The sequence below is a fragment of the Equus caballus genome, chromosome 18 (genome assembly GCF_041296265.1).
Source record: "Equus caballus isolate H_3958 breed thoroughbred chromosome 18, TB-T2T, whole genome shotgun sequence".
Lineage (NCBI taxonomy): Eukaryota > Metazoa > Chordata > Mammalia > Perissodactyla > Equidae > Equus > Equus caballus.
In genome coordinates, this window is record NC_091701.1 from 58,233,809 (window position 1) to 58,255,965 (window position 22,157).

A 22,157-nucleotide genomic window follows, 5' to 3' on the forward strand; every position below is an offset into this window, starting at 1 on the left:
CCATCCTACCTGTGCCCCGAGATGTATAAACCACACCAAGTCATTAGAAGAGGTTATAATGCAAATAACGTAGCGTGTGGAGAGTAGAGGAAAAAAGAAAAAAGCAACCATAACCCTATCATAGCAAACAAGAGTTTTTAATCTGGGGTCTGTGGACTTCCAAGGGGCCCGTGAGTTCACGGGATCCATGAACTTGGATGGCAAAAAATGTATCTTTATTTTCATTTATCTCTACTTGAAATTTGGCATTTCCTTAAATTTATAAAGGAAGGCAACAAACTAGAGCAGTCTTAGCAGGATCTGTAACTTTGTTACAATGGAAGTCAGACATTTTCATCAGACATTACAGTTTTCATGGAAAGCCTGAAATACCATTTATGCGCATTACCACTTCAAAATTGTGGTAGATCTTAGACTTGTTGCTAGATCTTGTTTAGCACATTGTTTCTATATCACTATATCACAACAAAAAATTGACAATGGAATTTCAATATAATTGGTTTTCTTTGTAAAACTATACATTTCATTTTATGATTTAAAAACATTATTCTGAGAACAGGCTTCACTAGTCACTCACAGGGACCCATGTACAAATATAGGTTAAGAATTTGCGTGTTGATGCTCATCACTTCATTCTGCCTTCATTTCTCTCCTTAGCTATCACTTCAACCACTTTCTTACCAACATCCTAAATTCCCTTCCTTGTCCCCAAGTGTCTTTTCATTCCTTCAGTTATTTAAACAGCGTAGTCTTTCACATCTCAAGTCTATGGGGTACCTACTGGTCCCTCTGATGAGAATACTCTTCTCCTTTACCCCCAAACCGGGGCAGCTGTTTGCCTGGCTAACTTCTTCTCACCCATCAGACATAGAAAGCTTAAATCCCCTGCCTAGGCCTTCCCTTCCTTCCCAGACTAGGTCAGTGGCCCTTGCTTTTCACTCATCAGGCTTGTCATCACTTGTTCAGTATCTTCCCTTCCAGACATTTTCTCACGAGGAAAAGGCACAAGTCTGCCTGATTCACTGTCATTTACCCAGTGCCTAGCATGGTGCCAGGTATTCAGTGGAGGTTCAATAAATATAAGCAAATATAATGCATGAATAAACCATTTTGTAAGTTTTGATTTAACGTATTACATGCATTTTTCATGTTGCTATTTTTATTTATTTTAAAGCTGCATAATATTCTATTGGGTACAAATACTTTATTTAAATAATTTCCCTAGTACTGATCATCTTGCTTCCATTTTTCATTAATACAAATAATACTATGATGGGTATCTTCATGCATAACATTTGATTTTTCTTGCTTTGCATTTAGGATTATTTCCTTGGTATAAATTATAAGAAGAAGAATTAACTGGTCTAATGGAATGAACATTTTTATGGTTCTTGATTTATTCTGTGACATTGCTTTCCAAAAGTTTCTCTCAATTTAAAATGCCATAAGTAATATAAACAGAACATCTGCTAATGACTTTCAAAATACTTAAAAAAAAGTACTCTCAAAGTACTTACTGGATATTAATCATTATGTCTTATGGATTCGTCAAAGGATTGGGTAAAATTTTGGTCAAAAAGAATAAAACAAATAACTTTGCCTAAACTCAAAATGCAGTACACTAATTAATTTCCACATTGCATAAAAAGATTTTATTTGTTATTAGATAACTAAAAACAAAGATATTGTGCTAGGGAAGACAAATTATTTTGACTTAGATATGGCCATTATGCTAGTTAAATAGGCAAAAATCATCATAAGATTCTGACAGCAGTTCAGATCTTTGAAAGCAAGGAATAAAGTAATCTCTATTGTGACAAGAAATTCTAGTATTTATGTAATTTCATATCTGAAAGAAAACAAAGCACATCTTTTCTAGAGGCTAACTAATTAATAGTACACAAGAAATACTAAAAAACTGTACACTAAGAAAAATTTTTTGCAAGAAGCTAGAAATAAAATATATGGGCTGACAAATTTCTCTGTATTTACAGACATAAATGCCAGCAGGGACTTGTCAGGCAGGGGCATGTTTCTCATTCTGATTACACCCTCCTCCCGACTCCTTTGATCTCAGGAGCCATGCTGGCTCCAGACGGCTGCTTCTGCACATGTAACACCCAATTTTGTCCCTCAACAAATGGATGGTTTGTCTCTTCTTTTGATTCTGTAGTTGTACATAGAGCAGATGGTTGAGCTGTGAGGTGGGGCATCCACCTTATTGATTAAGAAGAAAAAGAGCTAACCAGCATGTTCTTACCCTGACCACATTCTAGGGAATACACCAGAGCGTCCCCTATTAACTTCTACTTAATGATATTAATTTAATATATGCTAACCATATGACTACCATGTGCAGGATGAAGTACCAGGAGCTGCAGGAGACATAATGGATGAAGTACATTAACTAGTGGGAGAATGGGTAGAAAGACATTTCCTCCACTACACAAAAATGGAGGAAGATCAACAAGGTCTTTCCATCTTTAAATGCCCCACTGGGAGAGTCAGGCTCATCAAGCCTTAGTATCCTGGAATGAAAACACAAGTCCAAATAATTACGACAAGGGAATAAAGCAGGCACATAAAGAGGAATGTAAGTGCAGGCCACTGTTGCACGGCAGCCTGGCATGAAATGATTGCAGAAGTCAAGATAACGACAGGGTCTGGAAGTTTCTTTGAACTAACAATTGCTTTCTATGGCTATCACTTACTAAGTGTCTGTTAGGTGATAGGCACCGAGCCAGGCCCATTTATTAGTTCATTAGTCCTTACAACAACCCTGGAGGTAGCTATTAGCCCTCCCATTTTATAGATGGGGATATAGAAAGTCAGTGAGCATGACTTGGCCAAGGTTATATGGTCAGTGTGAGGTGGAGCTAAGCTGTCTGACTTCAAGCTCATGCTCTTTTTACTAAGATATACATGCGAAGTAGGTAAATGGCACTTAAGAATCATATCTTGGTTAATATATCCTTATTCAAAGCCACTCAAAACTTGATTTTTTTTTTTAACAAAACCAATTGTAAAATAGGGTGGGGAAAGAAATAACACATCTTTCTGAGATGTCAGACTTCTTGAAGTGTGACCTAGTGACAAACAATCTCAAACAGCCTTCAAAAGGATGTGCAGTAAAGTCCATAAACCTTCATCCAAAGGCAGCATATCATGGTAGTAAACTTGAAGTACTGCCTGGGTGAGACTCTGGCCTTGAAATTCCTTTCTATCGGAATGACTCTGAGCTATTATTTCCCTCTCTAGGTCTCATTTTCTAGTATCCATCAGATGATTGTTATAATCATTAAATAAGATAGTATATATAAAATGTTTAGCATATTAGTACCAGGCACATAATGATCATTCAGTTAAACATTAATTATTATTAGTAAAACTGTAAAAATTATTTTTTGCATATAAGTCTAATAAGCTTGGATCTGGTATTCAAGAATATACTATGTTAGGTGCAGTATAATGGAAGATGGGACAGCTGACCACCACAACGGGCAGCTGTCACCTCTCACTGACAGCAGCAAGAAGGGACAGCTGAAATAAGATGCCCCAGGAGGACCAAAAAACAAAAAACCAAAACACTGTAAGAACATCAATAATAGGCATTTTTATTATGCTTCACACTTTGCAAAGCTGTTTCCCAATCATTTCATTTGATCCATACAACACTGCTGTGACATAGGGAGGGCATTATTCCATTTTGCAGATGAGAAAAGGGAGGTTCGGGGAATTTAATGCCTTCTCTGGAGTCATTGCTAGTCAAAAGAGCAAAGAGTACCGCAGTCTATAGATGTGCTGTTCGATAGAGTAGCCATGTGTGGCTACTTAAAATTAAATAAAATAAATATTCCGTTCCTCAGTAGCACAGCCACATTTCAGGTGCTGACTAGCTATGTGTGGCTCGTGGCACTCATGTTGGTCAACACAGATTATAGACCATTTTCATCACTTTAGAGTGTTTCATTGGATAGTGCTGGTCTATAGAAATGAGAGCACCAAACCATTACTACATAATACTATGCCTGGAGTCCGTGATATTGAACCTAATTCTCAAGAAAGAAGTCAGGAAAGAGGAAAATACTTCAGAAGTATTTCTATGAAGAACACTTTAAGCTTTGTACTCTACAGCTAAATTGGTGTGTCAATAGCCCATGAGCATCATGAGAATTGGGCTCAAAATCCCCCAGAGGGCCTGGTACCAGTGCTCTGCCCACAGAATCTACAAAGATTTACTGAGTAGTTCCATTTGATCATCCACTCATTTCAGAAAAATATATCACTGTAAGAGAATTCTCCCTGAAGCAAATAAGTGGCATGTCATAAAAATGTAAGTAATAACCTTCGTTAAAATCTCATGAGCATTTATGGTTGTGTATTTAAAAATTATTCAATGTACATACAAAGTCCTTTTATACTCCAATATCTTTTCAGTACAGAAGGTTGTAAATAAATGTAATCGAAAGAGATGAATGCCAGTTAAAATGAATATGTCTGAAGACAAGGAAAGTTTTTAATAGTGATATAAGCCTTAACAAGAAGATAGCCAAGGTTTTGCTTTTTGAAATGGTTTATAACATATCCCTAGTAAATCATAGGTTAACAGATCCTCCGTATGTCAATCTCAGCTTTTGGTTCACTTTCTTAGGACAACACTAGGAAATACCTTTTAGAAGTGGAGAACCTGACAGTAAATACCCTGTATTGTTTCGAAGAGACAGAAAATGCTCAAAAGTTTCAGACGTTAGTTTCCAGAGGATGACAAACAACTACATAAGAATCTTCAGCCTTGCCTGGCAGGATGCTGTTGTCAAATTCAAGGCGCATGGGCAAAGTTGGAGGTAGTTTCATTTTTTAAATTGACTTAGAAAGTCTTAATAATATATGTACATTTCATGAAAACATGAGCCTTAGTATAATGGCTTCTTTAGACAGATGGGACTCAATTTATGTTCTACATGATTGTACCCAAGAATTTTAGGCTTAAGATGTTTGTCATAAATATGGTTAATCTATTATTTTATGAGGGACACTAAATCTCAGCCTCCTGGATTTAGATAGATGTATGTCAAATTTATGACGGCCCTTGCCTATAAATGACAGATGCTGCTAAAGCGGAAAACTATCATTTTCTTCTACTCAACAGCACAAGGTCCTGTTGCTAGAGACAGAAATGGGGGAAGAGGCAGTTAGGAAGACCTTGCTGGCTAATCGATGGAGTCCTGCGGCAGTCAGCGGAAATGAGAAGTTGTCATTTGCAAAACTTGGCCCCATTTGTAACAACACATAAAAATTGTGAAACACACAGGGGAACCCATAAAAATGACGAGACAAGGGTCTCCATTTGTATTCTTGGCAGAAAAACTCTTTGACAAAATTGAAAATGCACTTTTATAAGGCAACAGGGTGACTATAAAAAGATGCAGTGCTGCCTTTCCAGGCAAATCAGACTGATCTACTAGTTAATAACTGCTCTGGATTCACACCTGAGGAATTGACGCCATGCAAAAGGCAACATGCTGAAAACTAAAGTGAGCTGTTCTGAGGTAGCCTATCTTATTTCCTTTCTTCTTACATCTTTTTCTGAGACTATCTTCTCACAGTCTCCATGGTATGGTCATTGGTATAGGATAAACAAAACCATCCCCTTGTCCCCAGTGGAAATCTTTAAGATGGACTGATTCAAAATTCTACTGGAAACATGGACAGTGTTCAGGACAACCCAACTGGGCTCTGTTGGAGGCAGTTCAAGGCTTCTGCCATATTGGCGATACCCTTCCGAGTGTGACCTCTATCTCAGTAAGTATATTTGTCTCTAGACACGTAAAGTCGACAATTGTCAAGCTGGAGCTTTGAGAACATTTGTCATTTACCTGAAATGAGTGTTTTCATTCAAACTTGCCCTTGAAAAGATCTGTAACTTCTAAAGCTTTGTTCTATTACAGTTAAATGCTACAGACAACATACTGCAGAGGAATTAAGGATTATCAATAAAACAAAGCCTTAATGACTCTTTCATTGCCATAGCTCCTACTAAAAAATATCAATAGTCAGCAAGCAATTTAAAAAGTAATATATGGTCCTAATACTAATTCTTTAAAACAGTGGTTTAGTGATTTCTGACTTTGCCCATTGGGATACTTGTTTTTACTTCTCCAATCAGAGAAGTTTAGAAGTAATGGGAATAATGGAATATGCATGGAACAAGAAGCCCTGAGCTCCTGCTCTGATGCTATTGGGGTATGAGTTGTGCAAACTTACACAAGTCATTTAACCTTTTCAAGACTCGGGTTCTTCATTGTAACCATATTTTTGGGAGCAGCTTGAAAGTGATGACTATATATTAATTTCCTTTGCAACCCTAATATCCAACACAGTGAAAAGAAAAACCAACACTAGCTTGGAAGCTCTTTGAGGGCAAGAAAATGTCTTTCTGTTCATTATTGCACCCTAGTATCTGGTAAAATATACATTAATACTATACTATTTAGTATAGACAATAAATATTTGTTGAGTGAATAAATGGATATAAAGCTTGTTGAATGAATGAATGAAAAATGGATACTACTTTCAGCCCTCCCTGTCACAGGGTTGTTGAGAGGGTCATACAAAAACATATATGTGACTGGATTTTATAAACTGAACAAATTTAAGGTGTTCCTATTGTTGTATTTCAAGCAGAATATGCTGGTTCCATCATCTTTGCTCTTAATTGCATTTATAAATATATCTATAGCATTTTGAGTCATTCCATCTGTTTCATCTGTTTAGACAGCAACTGATTAAAGGCTGTTTAGCTCTAAATAGCTTTATATACTTTGAACTAGAAATGTATTTTTCCCCATCTTAATATCTAATTAATTTTAAAAAAACATCTCGTGCTAAAGACTAGACATATGGACCATTAGGTTGACTATCACAATATTTTATCATTAGGTTGATTCTCACAATATTTTATTATTTTCAAGAAATAAGATTTTTCGAAGGCTCTCGGTTTTTGGAACCTGTTATGAGGGGTAAAATGCTGTCACAAAAGAGCATTCAATTTGATATATAGGCCATATTATCACAGGGAAATGTACTGTCATATGGCATTATGACACTTGAACTCCAGGGAGAAATTTGGGTAGAGTGTCCAATATGTTCTAGCCATCTTCCTGAAGCTGCCTAATGCTTGCTGTGTTTTGACCCCAATTCTCCCAAAGCACATTTCTCCTCCCTCCTACCATGTTTTGAACTCCCGTTGATACATCATTAAAAGTTGGGATAGATCCTAGGAGACCAAAAAGCCATTTCTCTGGATTTTACATTTAATTCTACCCCAACTTCTCAAAAGTAAACGGGACAGCTATTCTTACTTAACTGCCTTTAATGAAACATATTTATTTTTTTTCCCAATCATGTGGTCAGAGATTTTTATAATCAACGAAATTCTTGCTATTGTAGTTTAAACTCATTTTGTTTACTGACCTGAGAAAAAAAGAAAGCTTGCCATGACACCCTGGCATTTTTTATCTGATAGCTCCATTATGACAAATCTCTTCGTATTGCACAGATCCAGATACCAGAATCTATGAAGCAAATTACGTTTCCAGACGTAACATAAGAGAAAAAAATGGTTGTCCCATGTGCCAAAATAGCAGGTAAAAAGGCTTTTCTAGCTCTTGGAAGATTGTTAGGCCACTTCTTAGAAGAAATACTCTGTATTCTCAAGGAGCAGAGAGAGGTCATCTGTGGGTCTCATGCACCTTGTCAGATACTCTGAAATCACCCTTTTCTGACTGATGTTCAGGGAATTCCAGGATCTGTTCTCCCAGAAGCTTCTTCCCTCAACAACTGGCTATTTCCTCTCCCTCATGATTCGCCTTCATTGAACAACATTCTACTGCTAGGTTACTGATGCTGAAACATGAAAATGGAAATTGAATTAATCAGTTCTATAGATATTGTGAATGCCTGGATAGCTGAAATCTGGCAGCTGAGACCTCAAGTAACTAACATTTTTACTTTTCATTCAAATAACTAACAATCACATAGATACTGCCTAAGCCCACTTGACAGGAGCTCGTCATTAAGAAGAAAAAGACCAATGCTAGGGAATTTCAGTCTCCTAAGATTTGCTAGTCAACCATGACTTTTCACTGTGACTTTTACTAATTTTTGGCTGACTCAGAGGCAATGTTGTCAGAAATCAAAGATTTCATCCAATTAAGTGCCACAGTCACCATTCTTCCTCCTTCCCCCACCCCTCTACATCTCACCTAGACCATTTATGAAGTTTTCATGTCTTCTTTTCTTCTAAGACAGGTTTTAAATGAAATAAGAACCCGCTACCAAAAAAATCTATGATTCTGACAAAGCTGTGGAAGCTTTTTAAGGATTTAGAAAGGTAGTTAACAAAGGTTATTATTACACTATTTAGACCAGATTTCCCATCTGGGCAAAACTTCTAATTTCCCAACTTGAAAATTCTACAAAACATATGTGGAAATTCTTGCTTAGTAGCCAACATTCAGTTAAAGGTGACAAAAGAATATGTATCTATTTAGCAAATACAACCCACTTTATTTTTAAAACAGTGCCATCTTTCAACAACTTTGGTATTGCTTTTGTGGAGATAATAGAACAAATAAAATATTTCATTAGTATTAACATTTATATAAAATATGGAGAAACAAAAAAGTAATTTGAATGACCCAACCAATGAATTACCAAATAATTTATACAACTTTTGAGTAAGGAAACATGGAAAATGAGGTAACCCTAAATAATAGGTGGTTTCCATTACATCTAGTCCAATTCTGCACAGTGGCATGGTAAGGGAGGCCAGTACTGTTGGACCACAGGTACTCTGCGGGTGGATAGGGAAGTGGCAGAGGAAGCAGAGCGTGCAGGACTGAAGACCGCCTCATAGCTCCTGAGGAAGAGATTCTGTGGTTATCTGTCTCCCCCTCACTCCACTCTCAGCCCCTGGGGTTCTTCCAGATCCCAGTTCTCTTTCCTTGTTTATGACTCTGCTGTACTTGACCCTGGTGCGTTCCTGTTGTTCACTAGGCAAACCCAGCTGCTCAGGAAGTCTCTCTGTTTCACAGAGCATTCGCCAGCATTCGAGGGTTGAAATAAAAGCCTTGAATTGTTAAACTTTCTTTTAACATAAGCTCATTGGGCACCTTGCAGGTATAAGGCGTGTCATGATTGTGACCCAGGCCCCTTTATTTGGATTTTCTTTTTCCATAGCACTCTTTCCTTAGGTCTATCCCCTAATCTTTGACTTTCTTTCCTACTTCCTTTCCTCTTCTTCCACACCTTTCCTTCTCTAATTGCTTTCTATTCTTTTATTGATTCTTCTGTCATTGAGACTTCTCTATTTCCATTTTTAACACTTTCTTCTGCTCATTACTTTTACTACTCTCCCTAGAGCAAACCCAATTCCCAAAAAATAATATAACTTAAGGGGAGCAGTGAGCACACGCAATAGCAACATTGGAACATTTACAGTACCTAGGAACCGTGCTACTAGCTCAAGACACAAAATAAGCTGAAAGAAGGGAGTGACACTAACCTCCATTGTTTCATCATTTTGCTTATGAGTATTGCTGCAGGTAAAGAGTATAATTCAGGCAATAAAACCTTTGACAGAGTTCTGTTTCATAGAGGCAACAATATTGTGTGGAAAATGAAACCAAGCAGGAAGTCAAGCAATGATAGATCCTGTTCTTCCAAATACTGAGTAATCTCCAGCAAATAACGGCCCCAAGGTGGACCTCGCCTGGGTTTGCTATTTTGTAAACTGGAGATAATGTTTGACTGTAATATCTGATAGATCTGGGTTAAAGATTAATTAGATAACATACATAAAAAGGCTTTGTAACTTTAGAAGGGGAGAAGTGCAATGTAATAATCTAATATTTATTATCTGTTGATCACACGACATGATTTAGTGATTCTGTTATACAAAGAACAAAAAGTCTTTATTAACCAAATTTGGGTTAGCTCACTAACCCAAATAACCTTCCAGGCTGCCAAGCTTTTGGAACCAGCATCTACGGGACCTAATCAATAATGGTTCCTTCCTACATTGTCTCTCTGTCTGACTAGGCTTTTCTGAAACTTCCTCTCACAGTAATGGATTTGCTCTTTTCCAAAGGCCCTGGGCAGCCACAGGAAAGCCTTCTTAAGTCTCCTCCTCAAATTCCACAAGGATTTGAAGAGCAGAAGAGAAGCAGAAGAGAAGGGTAAGGGTGTGTGTGCCTGTGTGTTTGTGTTTCCAACAACAGAGAGGTCCCTAAAGAAAGAGTCAAACATAAGAGAAAAGGACATATTTTCTTAATCTCCTTTGATAGACACTGTTCCTCAATTAATCACGGAAACAAGATGACTTAGCCATTGTGGCCTCCAGGGGCAGATGTGAGTGTGTGAAAGCCTGTTTAACATCCAATTTCATGGTATACATGCTAGAAAAATGAATTTCTTCCCTTCTCTCTGAATCATTCAGTTTGAAGCTACTCAGAAAATCTGCTGATTCATTGGGATTATGAAATACAGACTCTTCTTAAGAGGCGCGTCCACTAGTAAGCCATTTCCAATTATAGAAAGTTCTTTTGTAGTCAGTTCATAACTTTGTAAATAGTTCCCTTCAAATCCTCAAATTTGTTTGCAGCTCTGAGGGGAACTCTATGAAGATCTTCAAAAATCAAAATCTTTTATTATGGAACACATTTCCAGATCCATTTAATGATGCCACTCAGAAAACTTCCCCTTTCTGCCCTTCCACTCACCTTTACTGGGGTGAGAGAATATAAAAATGTCTATTTTATTTAAAAACAAGTTTTAAAAAAAGTCTGTAGTAAAAACCAAACATAAAATGAATAGAAAGGAATAATAAACTCGGTATTTTAGATGCATTTCTTGATTTTTGTCTAAACACATTTTGACTAAGCTGCCTCTACTTATTTTCATGCATAGATACTTATATAGATATATTTACACACACACATATATACTTCAATGTATATATTTAACAATATGGAATGGTAACATCAAATGCTTAGATTCCGGGCAAACACATAACCCTTCCTGTGAAGGAAACATATTCATATTATAAGAACAAACCATGGAGAGTAACATGCAACAGCTGAGGGGAGGAGAATGGGGTTGGGGCAGGGGACCAGGAGGAACACAAAGAATGTAAAGAACAAAAAGTGGCATTGACCTGATTTGTCAGAGCTGTTGCCTGTGATTGGAGTGATGGAGCAGCTGGGATTAGCCTTTGCGCTGTCCTTGGAAGAAACCATTTTGGGTTTATTTTTCGTTGCCTCTAGTGCTTTGACCTTCTTGGCATGTTTACTTCCTTTGTAGTGGGCCTCGGCCTGGCTCTACAAAGGAGAACAAATCAGGCTCATTTTCTGCTACTTACAAACACCACAATGGATGATCATGCAGGAGAAAATACATTCAATCATAGGAACCACAGACATTTACAACTCAGCCCTCCACTACGTTTTTGGCATTTAATGGTATACCAGGATCTAAGAGGTTTTTGTATATTGAAACCTTCTACACAACACAGAGGATCTGCGTCTTTACAAACCAGACACTACGTGAGTGGACAACAGGGTCAGGGCAAAACTGGGATGAAGGTGAGCTTTGTCACCAGTGCCCTCTCACCACTGCCTGTTGCGGTCACTTCTCAAACATTGGGCCGGCAGCAAGCTGCTTCCTTTGAGCATCCTACCCAGGCATGTCCTTCCACAACCATTCCATTTTGTTTCCTTTCAGCTGCAAACCTGTCCGTCTGCATCTACTTTCTTCTGGGCTCTGCTCTGAGAGCAACTGGTGGGACAAAGCAGCCTGCTAGTGAGTGGAAATGGCACTACAATTTGGAGTCATCTACATGCGCTTCCTGCGTCATTTTGATGATTCCAGTTCCAAGAACAGATGATACAAGCCACAAAGCAGGGAGGGACAATTCTTGTTTGTGATCTCACATGTGATTCTGAAGTCAAAGCAGTTAGCCTTACATTCACTCGTGCACAGAGCACAGGTGGAACCGCGACTTCAATACTAGATCAAAAGGAAGAAAGAGATCAAGACAAGCGATGACTAAAAATCTTCAAAAGACAAAAACAAAGTACAGCAAAACGAGAAAAACATTTCGTCAATTTATTGACATTTGGAAAATTCCCCTCTGTCTAAAGAACAAGGATTGTATCTTTTTGGCATGTCATACTAATGTACATATTAACAAAGGAATCTAAGTATATTCACTTCAATTTTATTTTGAATAGACCCTGAAAATGTAAACATGCATTTGGTTAAAAAAAACAAAACAAACTGAAACATATTTTCTATATTAGCTTAGTTATAAAAGTGAAATGGATGATAAACCTATCATATAAAATGAGTTTGATTAGAGGATTTCTAAAGTAATAACTTTGTTTACATCAGTTTTCCTTATATACCCTTGTGTGTTTGAAGGTGATTATGCTAACATTTTTATTCATTTTCCTCAGCAAGAGGAATACAGGTGGAGAGTGTGTGTGTGGTAAGTAGGTAGGTAGAAGTGACAATGGACAGAACGAGCCAGGTTTTAATTCTATATTTCAACTAAAGGTATATCAGTTTTGGGGCTGGCCTGGTGGCGCAGCAGTTAAGTGCACAGGTTCTGCTTAGGCGGCCCGGGGTTCACCGTTTCGGATCCCAGGTGCAGACATGGCACCGCTTGACATGCCGTGCTGTGGTAGGCGTCCCACATATAAAGTGGAAGAAGATAGGCACGATGTTAGCTCAGGGCCAGTCTTCCTCAGCAAAAAGAGGAGGATTGGCAGCAGTTAGCTCAGGGCTAATCTTCCTCAAAAAAAAAAATAAAAATCAGTGTTTTCCCTAGCATATAACCCCAGGCACCCGAGGTCAATAGCCCTGTATTGACTGTACACAATCCCTAACCTCCTGAATAGCTTTTCATAAATATCGCTTTAGATCATCATTGACTTATCACTGCTCACAGTTGGTTTGCTCAAGGACTTCTCTTCTTGTTCTCCATCAAATTGAAAAAAAAAATCTCGAGGGAGGGGAAAAGTGTAACATTATTTTAAGTCCTTTATTTATTACCAACCAAGAATGGTTAAATCAGCTCATATAGTTGGGTAGCTATAAATTAAGAAAATACACAACATCTTAAAAATTGATCATGTGAAGTAATATTAATAATGACTAATATCATTGAGACAAATGACTAATATTATGGAGCCTCTGCCAAGCACAGTTCAAAATGTGTCGGCTCATTTCATCCTCATAATACCCTGTGAGGTAGTACCATTAGTCAGCATTTTACAAACAGAAAACCAAGCCTAGAAAAGTTAAATGACTTATCAAAAGTCACACAGGTAGATGTAGAAGGCACTTTGTAGGTCTGAAATGCTTCCATGTGCACCCCTATTTAACTACATGTTCACACATTTACATACACATACTCACACTAGGTTAACATTATAACTTTACTAGAAGTGAAAAATTACACACACAAAAAGCACACTGCTTTTAATGACTCAGTGAAGGATTATATTTTAACACAAGTTTATAAACCTAGGGGATATCCGCTTAATTCATGGGAAATTTACTAGCATAATACCAGGCCTGATCCTTCTTGTGAGCAGCTAAGAAAGTCTCGCTTTTTAGGTATATAACAGTTCCTACAAGACATCAGAAGACCTCCTAATAATTCATCTTTCCAAGTATACTAAACAGTGTGATGTTACTTTGGTGCCTTTTGGCAAAAGAAACATGGTTCCCTGAATAAAACCAGCTAGCACAAGATAAGCAGAGTGTCATTTCCTCCTTATTATTTCCTGGCATCACTGCAGAAAGTTAACAGCATCAGTTAGCACTTGGGTTAAAGATCCAGCTAAGCGACACCTCAGTGGATGCCAAGATGGAATCCAGTGCCCCTAGCCATGGCCCGTTTTCCTTTTGAGCTCTGGGGCATGGAGAGAGGTGCAACAAGGGCTCGTAGCTTCTACTGACTGTTGTTTGGGAGAGATTGTGGAATAAACACAGTGGCAGGCACTCACTCACAGTGGGCATCTTTCCCATTCCCATGTGGTATTCTTAGTAGTAGCACTTTGCTATCCACAGGACTGTATCTGAGAGTGTCAACACCTTCTAAATCCTGGGCAAATCTTCAAGTGAAATGAGACACTGTTAAACAGTAACACGATTAACCTGACTTCATTATCTAGGAATTTCCTTAATTGAGGAGTGAAAGACACAAGGACAAGAGCCAGAAAACCCATGAACTAGGAAACACAATCAAGTCCAATCAACAATGGCTCTTGTGTCACTTCTAAGAGACTTGGTTGACCAAACCGACTGACTTTACACCTCGATGACTAATCAGTAGACTCATGTTTGTCTAGCACTAATGGTTTGCTTTCTGCTTCTCCGCCAAAAGGGCTGCTGTGCCCCCAGCTGGCAGTGATCATAGAAATCACTTGCCAAGAGTTGCCAGAATGAGAGTTGCCTAAACCACCATAGTGACCTCCACACAAGAATTCGTGGTTATCTAGGTTCTTCTCTCAGCGGTCACTCCAGCAGCTATCTGAATACCCACCAGTAGAGGTGTAGCTTTGACAGGAAATGAGATCCTGGAATGTTTTCCTTCCATTCATCTCCATCTTTGTTATTAAAGCCCTTCACTTTTCCAAATCCTCTACATCTCTCAGGACTCAACTAGTCCAAACAAAAAAGATAAAGAATGAGATAATGTATTACTTGAAAAATAAAAATGTAATAATGAGAAATTGTAAAATTCACTGTGCTCCCATTTCTGTTTTTTACTTTATTTCTAATTTGGATTTCAGAGACGTGGCTAGGATTTTGAAACATGATATTAAACTGTGTTCACTTTGTGTAGAAAGAAAGTCCAAACACAGAATCACAAAGAGGCCTGGGAAGGGCAATGTTGCTGGAGAAAGTCCTCAACTACGTATTTACCAAAAGAACCAATCTTGTTGCATTTAAAAAAGTAATTAGAACTGTTCTCATAATTAAAGAAAAGTACATCATTAAAACTATTGGCATCTGTTTTTTCTGAGACCTTAGATCTCAATTTGTTAAGCAGTGTTATAGGGGAAATAACAGAGGTCAGTTAATTTTCAGAAAAACTCCATACACTAAAATGCCAAATAAAACAGATGTCAAATGAACTACCAGGCTAAACTAACAAGGGGAAACGTGATTATTTATTCCACAAAGAATTATTTAGCACCTGCCATGTGCTAGACATAATGAAGGATTAAAAACAAAGACTCCTACTCGCAAGAATGGTACTTGGAAGAAAAGACATGCATGCAAATAACTATAACCCAAAGCAGAGAGTGGAAAACGGGAGGTCAAGAACAACAAGGAAGTCTGGGAGTCAGAGCAGAGGTAAATCTTGTCGGATTGGAGGGGATCATGGAAGCTTCGTGAAAAAGGGACATCAGAGAGGGCCCTGCTCTGGGGGCAGGGTTCTGAAGTGGCAGCGTGCAGGGGAGGGTTTCAGCAAAGGGGCCAGTACACGCCAGGGCAGTGAAGTCCTGTGAACGATGCAGTGCTCCCGGGCACATTCGCTTTTCAGCATCTCTAGAACACACAGAGAGAAAAGGAACAACAGGGCAAGGCCACCGCATCATGGTACCTTGAAAACTATTATCCCCTGTGGAGCAGAAAAGAAATAATAGTGTCCTACAATTAAAAAAGCAAATGCTGTATTGGTAGGTATCTTGTATAGATGGTTAGGAAGTAAGATGTTGCTTTTACATCATAGATTTTAACTAGCTTCAAACCATAATCCCATATTAAAAGAACAACTAAATTATTTATGTTGAAGCTTTAATAATTATTTGAGATAAAAACATAGCGCTTAATATTATTATAGACACACATATTAAGAAACAAACTAAAATTAGAGTAATAGCTAAATAATTACTTGAATCTTTGCTTTAACATAAGACTATTTTTACCTATTAAAATTCTTTTTGCACATACTTATTGCATTGACAAAATCATACACTCACAGAGACAAAGCTACAACTTAGGAAACATAAGATGCACCCAAGAGAAAGGCTTACGTAATCCAAAGATTGCTAGTAAGTCTTTCTGCTGATATTTGCAATTGTAAGGCCTGCAATATCAGTAATGACATACTACTGGCTTTGATATTCACTTCATTCAATCCTCATCTACTGGGATCTGTTGAAAACAAAGTCCAGATAAAATTATAACCATTGTGAGATTTTTAGCTTAAAAAGACACAAAGTCTTTGCTAATTTCTAATTTACAGCTAAGTGAAACACTCCAGGTTGCTGTGGCCTGTCCAGGGTCACCACCTGGCTTAACTCCAGGCGGAGTGGAGCACTATTCATATCTAATTCAATGCAAATGGTGTCCTGCAGGGCCAGATTTCTGGCTATGATGTTTCACATTTACTGTTTTTAAGGTATATATAAAAAAAAGCCATCAACTCCAAATATTTCTTTGTTACTAAAGAAGAATGTGGTGGCTCTCTAGGAAGAAAATGAGGCACACTCTAGACTGCTAATTCTCTTTGGGTCTAATTTAGATTCTATCAAACATCACAAGACAGAAGCAGAATTCCTGGGTTGCAGCTGCTTTCAATTGCCACTATTTGAATAAAAGAGCATTACATACATATTCGTTCACATTATAGAAAAAGTTCCACGTAGGCAAATTAACTAATTTCTTAAAATGTTAAGATATTTAGTGGGCTTCAAGTTAATTTTTCAAATGTAGCTTATTAGTCAGCTAAGAGAGTCGATGCTCATGTTTCTGGTGCATGATTCATTGGTGGAATTACTTTACATATTGAAACATGGAGAAGCTATAAATGAACCTAAGAACTATGACAGAATTTACATGATGAATTAGAAAAACACTGACATTTGAGTTTAAAATCATCTGGAATATAGCAAAAAGTGGCTTTTTTAATAAAGAGAGTTTTTTTTTTGGTGAGGAAGATTCTCCCTGAGCTGACATCTGTGCCAATCTTCCTCTATTTTGCATGTACGATGCTGCCACAGCATGGCTTGATGAGCGTGTAGGTCTGCTCCTGGAATCCAAACCCGCGAACCTGGGCTGCCAAAGTGGAGCGCACTGAATTTAACCACTGCACCACTGGGCTGGCCCCAATAAAGTGATTTTTTTTTTTAAATTTTTTCTTATAGAGTTCCAAGTGAACAAAAGTTTGCCTCATTTTCCCAATGAGGTTATAATTTAATTATGTGAAGGTGGATTATTAATTTTAGATGATTTCCCAAAATCTAAGATTCTTTCTCTGAATATCCAAACACATACCCTGTTTCTAGTTTAAGGTTGAGTAGAGAGCAGGGTGTAAGAGACAGTTATTTGAGCTTGGCTATGACAACTGTGATCTGAGCCCCAAATCCTTTGATTTATTCAATCCTGCTCTCCCCTCCTGTCCTCTGCTTATTTTCAAATTAGGCCACAATTAAAATTTATGTCCACGGGGCTGGCCCTGTGGCTGAGTGGTTAAGTTTGAGTGCTCCACTTTGGTGGCCTGGGGTTTCGCCAGTTTGGAGCCTGGGCATGGACATGGCATCGCTCATTGGGCCATGCTGAGGCGGCATCCCACAGCACAACTGGAAGGGCCTACAACTAGAATCCACAACTATGTATTGGGGGCTTTGGGGAGAAGAAGAAGAAAAAAACAAAAGAAGATTGGCAACAGATGTTAGCTCTGGTGCCAATCTTTAAAAAAAAACAACAGACTGTTTACTTCTCCATTTTAATTACATTACAATATTTTTCTTTTTTTTTCTTTTGAAGAAGGTTAGCCCTGAGCTAACATCTGCCACCAATCCTCCTCTTTTTTGCTGAGGAAGACTGGCTCTGAGCTAACAGCCATGCCCATCTTCCTCTACTTTCTATGTGGGATGCCTGCCACAGCATGGCTTGCCAAGTGATGCATAGGTCCACACCTGGGATCTGAACTGGTGAGCCCTGGGCCACTGAAGCAGAACATGTGAACTTAACCGCTGTGCCACCAGACTGACCCCTACATTACAACTTTTGAAAGGTATATTTACTTTGTCTTCTAGGTTGGGGGCCAATATTTGAGTCAACTTAATGATAAATGTATGTGTAAACTCCTACTATGTGCACTAGAGTTTACATGAGGCAAAATGAAGTAAATGAACCCTGGTGAAATATGCCCTTAATCTCCCTTCCAAATTATAAGGGGGAGTAAACCATGAAGTCACACAGAATGCACTTGATAAGCCATATTCTCTAAGTTATGCCAAAGTGGGAAAATTAGTGCTCTGTACACTAACATAACCTTGAATATGAAATGATGGGAACATTTATAATTTATAAAAATATCTAACTTTCTCAAAGAATTATGCATATGGGGACCTAACCTGTTAGAATGTCTAAATCTTAGAATTTTTATGAAACACATGAACATCATCTTTTATTTTTATAATACATTACAAAACATTAAGGGTTTGTTAATAATTACTTAATATTCTTGAGTCATTTGTGATTTCCCAAAGTATTCAAAAGTGGAAATTATCCACCTCTCAAATTAATTTCATATTTTATATTAAACTAGCAAATTTTACTTAGTGATTCTCAGCTACCTTGCACTGTAAAGAAGGGTAGCTCAGAGTTTATAGTGATTTCACAGTTACATCCCAGATTTCTTTCTACCATGTTTGAGGGTGCAGCCCTTTCAGTAGGGAAATGGATTGCCATTGCGTGCTTTCTAAGAGCCATTTTCGTTACTCAGTGATAAGTAATGCAATATAATTCAAGTCTACGCATTGAAGTCGTGACTCTACAGCTAACTAATTCAAGTCTTCTGATGGTCTTTTAAATTAGGCTCCCAGGCTTCTACACATTAATTTTTAATCAGTCTAGAAGGTATTACATTTACTTCCATTTCCATATTAAAGAAATTTACATAAATGATACAAAATAAATCTAAAATTAGAATTTGCATTGTGTCTCCTTACGTTTGATATATAATATGCTTAATGTAGACAAAAGTGGCAAAGTAACTTTGAAAATGCAATGCTCAGAAAATTGGTTGAAGAATGGCTTTACTAATATTTTATATATGTTTAATATATTATTTATTTATCATTACTCATTTGAAAACCTCTTTTACAAAATAGATTTTTGTAAAACTCATACCTCAAAGCCATAAACCAATTTTTAAAACCCAGCATTTTATAATTCAAAATTAAGTGAAATATGTAAATGTGAAGATTAATACTATCTCCTTTCAAAACATACAAATTTAACTAAAAGAAAATAAAGAAACTGTACATCTGCAGTAGTCACTTAGCCAACCTGGGACATGTTAAGGCTGTCTCTACATTAAAGTACCAGATTGAACTAGAAGTTTTCATCCCAGATTAATCTGGTCAACCTTCTTTACGTATAAAAGATTGGTCTACTGGAGGCAAAAATAAATAAACATGCCTGTAACTTTGATTCACCCATAAATACCAAAATATCTGGATATAATCAGCGAATGCTAAGTGAACTTCCAGTTTCTGATTCTGTGTGATATTGTCTAAAAGGTCTACTCACCAACAATAGTCACAACAAAGGTTGTTCATATAATATATGATATGATCAATGTGAGCACTGTCTGACTCATCTTTGAGTCTTCTGAAGCACCTATTACATGGTACACACTCAACAAAGAGCTGTTGAATTGAACACAAAATATATCGGACAGAATAAGAAAAGTCTTAAAAAGCAGGAATTTAACACTTAAGTTTCATTTATTCTTTCATTTGACAAATATTTATTGATTACCTATTATGTTCCAGGCATCATTCTAAGTGCTGTGGAATGCAGGTCTAGTGAAACTTACATTCTAGTATGGGGAAATCAACAATGAAATATAGATTTACATATATTTTAGATACTAAGTGTTAAGTGATGTGATACATTTATAATACATTAGATGGTGCTACAAACAAATAAGGAAAGGTAGGGAGGGTAGACTATGATGGGATGGGGTGCCATTTTAGGTATAAGGAAAGTCTTTCTGTTGAGGGGGCATTTGTACAGAGACCTGAATGAAGTGAAGGAGTTAATCAGGTAGATATCTGGGAGAAGAGCATTTCAGGTCCAGGGAACAGCAACTGGCCGTTGTAAGGATTTTGCCTTTTATTCTACGTAGATGGGAAATCCCAGCAGTGGTTTGAACAGAGCAGTAGCCTTGTTTGATTTCTGTTTATAAAATGATCACTCTAGTTACTGTGTGGAGAATAAGCTACGAGTATACGGTGGGGAGGTTGGGGGTGAGGCGAACTAGAAGAGGAGGCCATTACATTATCCAGACAAGAGATGAAAAGGTTCAAAGTCAAATCCCACTGAAGGATCAGAAAGCCTTCAAAGGAAGGATTTTCTTAACCAGTAGTTATAATATTTGGCAGATCTGCAATCTTTGGACTTGAATCATCCACGATTTCTATACAATTTTACTTGTGTCTAATTAGCTAACCATTACTTTTGTTTCTTTTAAGGTTTAAAATTGTTTTTATTTTTGTCTAGGCAATCCAATCCCACAGTCCAAAAGTATTGGAAAAAAGTATCTACTGTGAAAAGTCTACCTTTCAGACTCAGCAACTAGTTGTCACTTTCCATATAGCCTGCCAGAGAAAATTTGCACGCCTATCAAGCAAATATATATGTATATATGTATTTTTCCATTCTTCTATTTTTAGACAAAAACCTAAATACCACATATGCTGTTCTGCTGTTCAGCTTTTGCTTTTCTACTTAACAATAGATCTTAGACATTTTTAAAATGAGTAATTAGAAAGTTTTCTAATTTTTTAAATGGTTGTGTATATATATTCCACTATATGACTGAACCAAATTTATTTCAACGGCATCTTATTGAAAGATATATAAGTTGTTTCCAGAGTTGTGCTGTCACCCATGATGCAAAAATAGGCATTAGATGCTTAAAATGGTTATTTTTCTTCTTTTACAACTAGAAATGATTTTTAAAAGTACTTTAATTGAATTAAAGCAGACATTTTAAATTTTCCTAATTAGTTTCCATACCCTAATTTGTATATATTGTAGCTATATGTTCTCCTAAGCGTATTTCTGGGAATCAGGCAACAAAATGTGCACCCCTGCCCTGGGCTTAAGAAAATGGTATGCAAACTGGAGGAAAGAAAGGGCCTTGAGATGAGTCTTCAATAACAGAAAGGATTCCAAAGGCAAGAGGTACATACTCCCAATAAGGAGAAGACTCTGATAAGGAAAAAATGTCTGAAAAAACAAATTTTTGTTTAGGGAAATATGAATAATCCAGTTTGAGTGAAATGCAGGTGTAGGTAGAGTATAGTGGAAGAAAAGATTAGAAAGGCAAATACCCTATTGTTGAAGCCTTAAATGCTAGGTAGTGGGAAGGCAGTTAACAGATAGCATACTTAGGTAGGTAATGAGAAGCCACTGAGGGCTTTTTTACTAGCACAATCTGTTAGTAGCAAAGGCCAACTAGAAGGAAAGAAAAGACTGGAGAGTAACCAGAAGGTTCTTACCACAGCAAGTCAGGGAGTAATGGGGTTCTCAAATACACAGATTTCAAATTTTAGGGATACTATAAACCAAAATCCAGAGCTTTTATAGAAAAGGAGGTATTCCTCTCATTAAGGCAAGTCTCTCAATCCAGAGATGCTGTTCCTTTTTGCCTTCTCCAGTGTCTATTATCTCTTCTCTTTTTTACATTTATATTTAACCCCCACGAAAAAATCCTTCCCATCAGTGTTTAAACAAGCTCAGATCTCCCCAACCAAAATAAAACATCCCTCAACCTACCCCTAGCTTTTCACTCTCTCTCTCTTTCACAGTCTAATTTAAGTTAATTGTGTGCACATCTCCATTTTGTCTTCTCTAATCTGGTCCACCCCAATGCCCCAAAACATACATCACCAAAACACCAATGCCCTATATCCTAAAACTACGAACATCTTTTATTCCTCATCTTGCTTGATGAGGTGGCCAGTGCACCAGACCCTGCTGACCCCTTGCTTCCTCTTTGGAAGGCACGCTTTCTCAGGTTCTTTCTGAGGCTGGTGTTGCCCCACCTTCATTTCAGA

General features: G+C 37.5%; 1 protein-coding gene across 29 annotated transcripts in view; it reads right to left on the bottom strand.

Annotated features, from left to right (window-relative positions):
* Positions 1–22,157, bottom strand: part of ZNF385B (zinc finger protein 385B) — a 383,440-nt gene that overhangs the window by 19,985 nt on the left and 341,298 nt on the right. For all 29 annotated transcript variants that reach the window (XM_070241352.1, XM_070241356.1, XM_070241359.1 and 26 more), the window contains one exon: positions 11,216–11,378. In XM_070241352.1, coding sequence (XP_070097453.1) covers positions 11,216–11,378 — 163 coding nt within the window. The remainder of the gene's footprint in view (positions 1–11,215; positions 11,379–22,157) is intronic.